The 9,896-nt window shown below is 43.7% G+C and overlaps 1 protein-coding gene across 1 annotated transcript in view; it reads left to right on the top strand.

Moving 5' to 3' along the window:
* Positions 1-4,345: 4,345 nt before the first annotated feature.
* PAQR3 (progestin and adipoQ receptor family member 3) overlaps positions 4,346-9,896 on the top strand; it is a 15,064-nt gene continuing 9,513 nt past the window's right edge. Inside the window, exons 1-5 of the mRNA XM_019534307.1 lie at positions 4,346-4,465; positions 4,836-5,107; positions 5,233-5,395; positions 7,909-8,064; positions 9,239-9,436. Coding sequence (XP_019389852.1) covers positions 4,923-5,107; positions 5,233-5,395; positions 7,909-8,064; positions 9,239-9,436 — 702 coding nt within the window. The 5' untranslated portion in view covers positions 4,346-4,465; positions 4,836-4,922. The remainder of the gene's footprint in view (positions 4,466-4,835; positions 5,108-5,232; positions 5,396-7,908; positions 8,065-9,238; positions 9,437-9,896) is intronic.

Genomic DNA, 9,896 nt, shown 5'->3' with positions numbered 1-9,896 from the left:
AAATCAGTGGTGGCAAGATAAAGCCAAAGAGATACAACTCTATGCTGACAAACATGACATGCATAGATTTTTCTAGGCAACAAAAGCCATCTATAACCCAGTTTCCCACAGTCCTACTTCCTTTGTAGGATGGCTTGATGCTCTTCAAAGATGATGAATCTAAGATTCCAAGCTAGATGGAAAGAGCACTTTGAGGCACTCCTGAACCATCAGTCAAATGTGGCAGATACCACTATTAAGTCCGTGCCCCAACAGTCTGAAAGGGGAACCTTTACAAACCCTCATATCCTAGAAGAAATCTAGCATGTCACCAAGGAAGCCATTAGCAACAAGGCTAGACCAGATGGCATACCTGCTGAAATCTACAAGGCTGACGGTGAGAAACTGGTACTGAGACTCCACACATTTATTCTTCAAATTTGGAAGAGCAAAGAGATTCATGGAGACCTGATGAATGCCAACATCGTGACTACCTTCAAGAAAGGAAATAAGTTTGTGCATGGGAATTACCAAGGTATCACTTTCCTTTCCATAGCAGGGAAAATCCTCAACCACATCCTCCTCGAATTGTCTTATACCTCGTTCTGAGGGAGTCCTGCTGGAATCTCTTTGTGGTTTCAGACAATACCATGGAGCAAATGACATGATCTTTGTTTCCCACCAGCTCCAAGAAAAGTGTCAGGCACAACATGAAGACCTGTATATAGATAGCCTTCACTGACCTTACTAACACCTTTGACTCCATCAGACGTGAAGCCTTGTGGAAAGTAAGGCCAAATTTGGATGTCCAGAAAAGTCATCAAAGTCCTGAGGCTTCTCCATGAGCAGATGACCGTGACCATTCTATGAGGCAGACTGGAGACAGATCCATTTGTCATACAAAATTGTGTCAAGCAAGGATGCGTCATTGTCCCAACTCTGCTCCCCATTTATCTGACAGTCATCCTGGTTCTTATTACCTTTCCTTCTGGAATTGACACTGAATACCAAATGGATGGAGGGCTCTTCAACTTGGGTCATTTTCACTAGCTGCTAACTGACTCCAAAGGTGCTGCAACCTCAATCAAGTGGCAGCCCACTTCAGGGTAAAGTATTTTGCCCTCAAATCAGAGAACAGAAAGCAGAGGAAGGAAATGAAGAACACTTTCCCTTGCAGAAAGACCTGCAACATCTGTGGCTCAAGGATTGGACTCTTAAGTCATCTCAAGACCCATCAGTGAGCCATGGTAGAGCTCATCCTCAATTGGAAGGATTGCTAACAGCAAGGATGCTTCCAAAGGGACATGCATACTAAAGAGCAGTAAATGAGAGAAACCCAGCAAAAGACTAAACATAAGATGGAAACAAAGGTATAGAAAATGGGAAGCGCCCAACAAAGAACCAGGAAAGTATGGTTTTCTGAAGACGAACCATGCTCATTAGGAGAATAAAAATAAAAAGAAAGCAGCTCAATCACCCGTTTTTTATACAGCGAGCAAGTATACTGGCAATGGTGAGCTAACACCAACAAATTAAATATAGGAGAGCCTGCTAAATGACTGCTTTTCATAACTCAAAATATTAGGCTGGAGGCCTCGATCTTTCTCAAAGCAAAGTTTCTGTTCCTAGCTGACATCTGAAGGGGCAGAAACTTGCTGATGTCCTGACAGGGAAAAGGGAAAAGGAAAGATATGGGGCAGAGGATGGGAAGAACAGCAAGATACATAGGCACATGCTTTTAAGTCCTGCTATGACTTCAATACAATGGATTTTATGGGAATGTATGCACCTGTTCAAATGCTTCACCGAAAAGGAAGTTACTCAAGTACTTGAAGTTAATCATGTGCTTAAGGTCTTTACTAAGATGGCATCCCTATGACTAAGTCTCAAGTATATATTGATTGTGCGAGTCCTAAGACACAGCACAGCAGAAAACCGACCCCAAAAAAGCACTCACCTGGTGAAACCAACCACTGTTCAGTGCAGTGGGGGCCACCATTTTTGGTAGGCATGCCACAGATTAGCCCCACAATTTCCCCATATGCCACTCTAATCCCTGTTCCCTCCACAATCTGCTACACCACTTTCTGCTCCCAAACCTGTGCTCCCTGCCTGACTTGCTGCTTTCACTTCCGCTTCCTTCCCCATGCTGTCTGCCCAATATGCTTTTGTGTTCTGCTTCCGGATTTATCTGCCACCAGCTGTTCATCCCTGCCACCCCCTCCACCCCAACTCCTACGTGACATCCACAGCCTACCCATGCCACAGGTTGTCCCCCCACCCCCTGTATAGTGCATCAAAACTGATCACCATGGCGGTAGAAGGAGGAGGGACATGAGGAAGCTGTTTCAAGAGACAGATAAAAAAATCTCAATGTATGATTGATTACAGGAACTATGTGAGAGATGATGTGTGGATGGAACTGACTAACTAGTGGAACCAAATGATACAACACAGAAGGATATAAAATTTGGAGGTTTTGTAATATGTAAGGCTACAGCATCTGGTCCTTTGCTGTCATTCTTAAATTTTAAACAGCCAACATCCCTGAATCTTTTATTTCACAGTTCAAATTTCTCTGCCATGGTAAAACCTTTGACTTGCAAAGACATTTTGGCAAAGTTCCTTTGCATTTTTTGATCAAAAAGATAAAAATGAGACAAGGATCTTGGGAAAATAAAACCCCAAAATCACAATATTGGGAATGTTGGGAAAGAATTGCCATTCACCATATTACTTTTAAAGCTATGATTGTGGGGCCAGATTCAAAGATGAGGTAAATTAACACCACTCTGCTTAAATCAGTAGCACTATACTTGTTTAGAGCAGCTGATATCAGGCTTAAGAAACTTCTTAAAAGAAAAGTCATATTTTGCAAGATTTCTATCCAAGATTATCTTGCTTATTTATCAGAGTATATTTGAACAAATTAAAAGCTACTTCTGAAAACATTTCTAACCAGTTAAGTGTTTTAATTTTTAAACATTTTGAAATCATAATTAACCAGGGTTTCGTTTCACATATGTCAAGAGTGACTCAGTGATTTCAATGGGAGTCCAAAGCATTCAATGCCTTGATACATTAGGCCATAATTTGGCAAGACTGGCTTGTCAACAACCTGGTATATTTAAATTCATCCCAATCCACATCTGTAAAGCTACTACAGTACTCACGTCTGAATTTTTTCAGGATTGTGGTGAACTCTCTGAGACTTTAAATATCATGTTAGACACTCCTTTCAAAAGCAGGCATTTTTTCAAGGGCTTCTTAAAGAACTTTAACAACAAAAACACACCTCATATTTATCAAAATGTTTTATTCCCTCTATATTATTTATATGTATTGCACATGTGTGTGTGCGCATGTGCAATGCATGTACATCTGAAAAGTAAAAATATACCTACATTTTGAGGGATGTATTTGGTAGCCAAGACAAAAAGAAATGCAAAAGTCTACAACTCCTGGTTCAGAAATGATACCTTTTATTAAACCAACTAGGAAATCACATTAAAAAAATCTCTTTTTCTGCAAGCTTTCAGGCTCAAACAAACCTATGTGAACTCTTTCGCATCTTTAATTTTCCCAGAGCCTGACACCCTCTTTTCTACCTTGTACTCTATCACTGCACTGCCTCCCTTCAGCCTTTTTTCCTCTGCTGTCTTCCCCCTCCCCCCTCTACTTCACCTTTTGTGTTTTTAATTGTACCTGTACATTTTCACTGACATCCTGCAACACTTTTAGCTTCTTTCATTTCTTGGAGTATGAGAACAGCAGAGACTCCCCATGCCTGAAGAAGGGTGACTGCACCCGAAAGCTTGCCAAGAACTTTTTTCCAACTACGCAATCAGTCTAATAAAAGATATCATGTCTGCTCAAAGAACCAGACCTGCCTGTGTCCTCAGACCAAGGGAGCTACAACCAACAACCCATGGTACCTTTTGAAAATTTTTACTATTGCTGATCCCACATCCTACAACGCCTGAAATTATTACACATATACTGTAATTACCCTACACCAGGCAACAGCGGCCACAGCTTTTTTAGAGGTGGGGGGGGTGAGGGGGAGGTGATGATGAAACCCTGCCCCCACCCCCGCGCACGCTTCCAACAGACGTTCGCGCTGCTGTGGGGGGTGGAGCAGGTCCCGCTCCTCAGTCAATGTGGGTGCCGCGCGTGCGCAGTTCCGCCGCTCCTGGGGGAGGGAGATGCCGACCCGAGAGGAAACCCCATTGGGGAACACGCAGCCCCGTGACGTCACAAGAACGCCACCTCTCCAGCTACCCGCGCTCGTTAGCGGCCTGCTTGCTACATTCGCTGCCCCCAGCACTCCGCGCGTCCCAGCGCGAGCTTTAGCGCGGGGGCCCGGGCTCGTTCTCCGGCGCGTGTCGCCCTATGATGACGAAAGCGGAGGGGCGGTAGCGGGTCCCTGCCTCCTTCCTTCAGCAGCCGCGGGATGCGCTTCGCCGGTGAGCCCCGGCGGTGGGCGGTAAGTGCGGGACAGGCGGCGCCTCGGGCCCGGCCCCTCCCCCACCTCCACCGCCTTCCTCGCACGCGGATCCTCCCCCCAGCGCTGGGAGGCTAAGAGTGGAGTGGGGTTAAAAGGGGAGCATGGGGGCTGAGGGGGTTTAAGGGTGGGGGAAAGGAGGGGCCCAAGGGAGGCCTAAGGTGTGGGGGTGGGACCATCCATCAGTATCTGGTCCCGAGAGGGGTGCTGCTCCCCCTGAATGGGCAGCAGGACAGAGATAGGGTATTTGGTGCCTTCCCAAGAGAGCGTCAGGGCAGCCCCACAACCACACCAGCAGACCCTCGCGTTGCCTAGTGACGCAGGGCGGCCACGCTGCTTTGGTCCCTTCCAGGCACGGAGTAAGCAGCGGTGGCGACGTGGGATGCCCAGGGGGGCGTAGCTAGGGGCTCCCCTGGCACCGGTTGGAGCTGTGGGCACCATGCATCAGAAGCTGCTGAAGAGCGCCCACTACATCGAGCTGGGAAGCTACCAGTACTGGCCTGTCCTGGTCCCGCGGGGGATCCGGCTGTACACCTATGAGCAGATCCCTGTGTTCCTCAAGGACAATCCCTACATCACCGACGGCTACCGGGCCTACCTCCCGTCCCGGCTGTGCTTAAAGAGGTAATGCAAGCCGAGTGGTCAGCATGTCCTGTTCTCAACAGCTGGCTAAAGCCACAGCCTTACAAGTCCCGCCTACCGGGATATGAACATCTGCTGTTGTGTTTTCTCACATGTTTCCTCTGCAGTCTCTTCATTTTATCCAATGAGACGGTAAACATCTGGAGTCACTTACTGGGCTTCTTCCTTTTCTTTACTCTGGGCATATATGACATGACCTCTGTATTGCCTTCGGCGAGTGCTTCTAGAGAAGACTTTGTTATCTGTTCCATTTGTCTTTTTTGCTTTCAAGTAAGTTATTTCGTAAAGTAGCTCTTGAACATGCTTTTGGATTTTTTTTAATTCCCACTATTTTATTTGCCCCCGTTTTCAGAATCCTGAGCTACAAAATGGCTCAGTCTAAGGCAAGTAGTTTTGGCTGAGGTAGAGAAGGCATCCGTGTCAGAGAAAGGAAAACTTGTTACATGTATTAAATGCATTAGTGTGGCTTTGGAAGGATAGCAAACCTGTTAAACTATTGGTGTCTAAGTTTGAGTTAGAAAATTAATCTCTCAAAGGCCCATTTTTGAAAGACAGCATTAAACATGCAGCAGCTATCAACCAGGCTTCAAAATATATCTAAATAGGGATGTAGTGAAAGGCCAGGGTTTGCTGGGGAAGTCAAGATGGGGAAAATTAACTTGCATTCTACTGTATTTTACAATTTTGGCATCTGGCAAAAGTTCAGTTCAATGATTTTTCACTCTATAATCCAAGTGCTGAACAAAAGATAGTTGAATGCAGTTGGAGAGAGTTTTTTAGCAAAGTAGTTGACAAAACAGCTGTTTTTAATGTTATTTTTTGGTGTCAGGTGGCATTTGCAAGCATCTTGGGAGGGACAGTGTTTTGGTTTCCCCCTCACCCCAATCCTTGGGTCTAACATGCAGGGCAGCCAATATCCAGCATAAATAAGACCCGTGAGGGGTCATGCCCATGTGAAGAGCATCTTCTGAAGAATAATAAAGATCCGGAGGTGTGAGGGTACATGAAGGCACTCAAGTAATCATAAATCATATTGCAGTTTTTTGGACTGAGTTTGTCCATTAGCCAGTGTTTCTTAGCCTGATTTGCCAGTTGCTTGCATCCTTGTCCAGTAGGGCCTATTTATGTAATGCAGCAATGCGTTTTGTTCCACTTATCTCAATACTGGCACCTCCTGATCATTTGAACCTATAGTGATGGGGCCATGCATTGGCCCTACTCTTTTCCCCTGGTAGACTTAAAAAAGGTGTACAATGTAAGGAGACTCCTTGAGGGAAGAATCTGTCCACTATGTAACTACTTGTTCAGACTGCAGAAAACTGATTCTTAGATAAACTGAGACTTTGCCAGCATGATTTGATTTGCTGCTGTTCCAGTGCTACTTCCCTCACCTGATAATTAGTCACTGCTAGATAGTTTGTCCCTCTGGTTATTTCCTCATTCAACGGGGAAGGCGAAGTTTACTGTATTAAATTTTACTATTACCTACTTACAGCATGTGCTGAAGGACAAAAATTACAGTCATTTTAGTTTAGTGTTGAATTTTACTTTCTAAAGAATAAGAATGATCTTATCCTGTTATAATTCAAATGAGAAATTTTATTAGGACTAGAATATGGTGTTGGATAACTTTGGTAAACATCTTAAAATGATTACATCTAGAGATTTTAGTTGATGCATTAATAACAACAGGTAGCTGGAGGTTGGTGTGTATGAGCTGAAAGTCAGAATCCAGTTGGTCGCAGAGATTGTTTTATAATATTTTCTTTGAACGCGAGTTTTAATAATGTTAGAGTGGCATATATAGATTCTGAAATGTGTTGGTGCATGTTGGTAACTTGCTGCTGAGTCTCAGTGGGCTGGCATTCACCCAGGCAACTTTGGCAAATGCTGTCCTAGTATTGGAACAGCAGAAGCTTGACTTGTGTCAGAGACAGGCAGACATTCCAACCTTTCCTTCCTAGCACCTAGAAGTTGCAAATGTGTGTGCGCCCAACTCCTTGTAGGGGTGCCTATACACAATCATCAAGGCTGCTTTGATACACTGTAATTACAACACGTAGGAGCAAACTCCGATTAATTGAGTCTATTGGAGTATGGTAATTACCACGCCTTCGGGTTCCCAGATAGATGAGGAATACTACTCTGAGGAAAGTCACTACTATCCTTCTTCCAACAATAAAGATGTGAACTGGGTGTTTCAAAAGAGTGCTCCATTTACCCAGCTCTGCGTTCTTCCATTTTTCATAGAAGCATCTGTCCAGTTGATGACTGACAAATTTTTGAACTGGGGTTATTGAAGACCCCCAGGTCTCCCTCAGAAAAAAATTGGTTAATTCTTTGTGAAAAAGCAAAAGAGGGTGGGAGATAAATCCTGGTCCTAAAGCATGTGCTGCATGCTGGAGAAATCTGGAGCAATGCAGTCTTCTCCCCCTCTGAGCTGCAGAATAGCTCTGGAGCTGGAGGTTTGCATGCCTGTCCTTTCCCTCCTGTCTCTGTATATCTTGGCTGGCCAGGGAATCTATCTGGTATCTGCAGTTAAGCAGTTCTGCAAAACTATGTTCTCCAGTGTACAAACCACATGTATTGTTTTATATATCTTCTTGCTTCCCTCTTCAGCAAAATCCATTGGTTTTACAGCCAACCTGGCCTTTTGTGCATACCTAGGTTGAGCAAAATTTTCCCTTATGTGTAGGTTCCTTTATAGTATCTTTCTCTGTCTTTTTGCTTTAACGTTAATTTTTTGAAAGTCCAGTTTATAACAAGTTATCTTGCTTGCCTAGGTCTGTATGCTTTGCTCAGTAGGCTATCATCTCTTCTGTTGCCATCGCTCGGAGAAGACCAGCCGGCGATGGATGGCATTGGATTATGCAGGGATTTCCATTGGTATCCTGGGCTGCTATGTATCTGGAGTGTTTTATGCATTTTACTGCAATAACGTGAGTTTGAAATGCTTGTTTATGCAGTATAGAAAACATTGCTTGACGTGTGTAATCTCACTGCCATGGCATCTGATGTCCCAGGCAAGTTCATTGTATAGTAAGTCAGGAGTGCATAATTAGCAAACAGGCAGTGATGTGAACTGAGGGACCTTTAAACAAATGCTAGCACACTTTCTTTGAAAAGAAGTAGGCAAAGTGGGATTTGATCTCTCATCTGTTGCAAATACTCCTTTAAAACTGCCTGTCATTCAAGAAAATGTGGGTGTCTATACTCCTATTTAGCAGAGTGTAAGTTTTACTGTTCCTAGACTTGTCAAATGCATCAAGTTGGCTGACACGCATCACATAATCAGAAGTAATTCAGTATGATTTGTGCTGCTTGGACCTACTGATTGGCTTAAATTTGGCAGAGATAAGGTTGTTTTCATACCCAACCTAGACTGCTGGTTCTTGTTGGAAATAAGTTTTGGTGTTGGGGGAGCAGCTAGGAAAACACCTAAATACCAAAGGTACTAGTTTTATGCAACTTATCAGGCAACATTAAAATCATGTGTTGAGAGGAACCAGTCATTTGGGACAGGCAGAGATCCAGAAATCAGTAAGAACTGAATAAGTTTGGGAATATGGGAGATAGAAAAGGTTTGGGTGAGAGAAAGAAGAGAAAGAGGAACAGCTGAAAAGTTTAGGAGGTGAGAGGCTAGTTTGATTTCCAGTTTATGTACAAAACGGATAATTTATGCACAATCAGAAGCTTTTGTAGTAGAGAAAATGACTGCCTTGTGGCATGCAAGTGACCTGTCATGAATTGCTTACTTTGGTTGCACATCCATGTATTTTTGTACAGAGGAGGTGGAAGTAGGTCCTGCCAAAATCTTTACATGTAGGCTTTTGCAACTTTGATCTTACTGGCTTGGTAATTTTAAATATTTGTCAAGTATCTGGATGCATAACTTGCCAGACTAGTTGAGGAAGAAGTACAACTCATTTTAGCAACCTAGGAGCTTATGAAGAAACTTCTTTAGGATGAAAAGTATGAGGAAGAAAACAGGGAAGTATAGAGAAGGCAAATCTTCCCATGGAATCTGGATGACTTGCTGTCAAGAATACTAATTATATTTACACGTGACCAAAGAAGGAAAACCTTATGGACTTCTCTCCTTTTCTTTCCCAGTATTGGCGGCAGGTATATTTAATCACTGTGCTGGCGATGATCCTAGCAGTGTTCTTTGCTCAGATTCATCCCAGTTACCTCACACAACAGTGGCATCGACTGCGCTCTGTCATCTTCTGTTCTGTGTCTGGATATGGAATCATTCCTACCATCCACTGGGTTTGGCTCAATGGTGGGGTTGGTGCAGCTATTGTGCAGGTAAGCAGAGAAGTCTGCAGTGTTCTTCAATTTGGTTCTGACTTGTCTCCTACCCCTTTCTTAACATGATTAAAAATTGAGTAGCTCCTAATTGGAATGATGGCTTGCAACAAAAATAGAAAATATGTGAAAGTGTCTTTGAAACCTCTACGCAAAGGGAAACCAACTGTTAGGTATAAATGTTACTGTTATGTATACGTCTGCAGAGCATGCATATATTATATGCATAGAACATAGATTTGCGGTGCTTCTTGTTAAACCCACACACACATAGTAAATGCACTGTGTGTGTATGCATATCTTGATATACGTATGTGTGTTACTTCATAGATTTCATAGACATTAGGGCTGGAAGGGACCTCGAGAGATCGAGTCCAGCCCCCTGCCCAAAGGGCAGGAAGTCAGCTGGGGTCATAGGATCCCAGCAAGATAAGCATCCAATTTACTCTTGAAGGTGTTC

This window comes from Crocodylus porosus, unplaced genomic scaffold, assembly GCF_001723895.1.
Source record: "Crocodylus porosus isolate Cpor-Errol unplaced genomic scaffold, CroPor_comp1, whole genome shotgun sequence".
NCBI classification, from domain to species: Eukaryota; Metazoa; Chordata; order Crocodylia; family Crocodylidae; genus Crocodylus; species Crocodylus porosus.
This window is presented reverse-complemented; position numbering and strand designations above follow the sequence as displayed.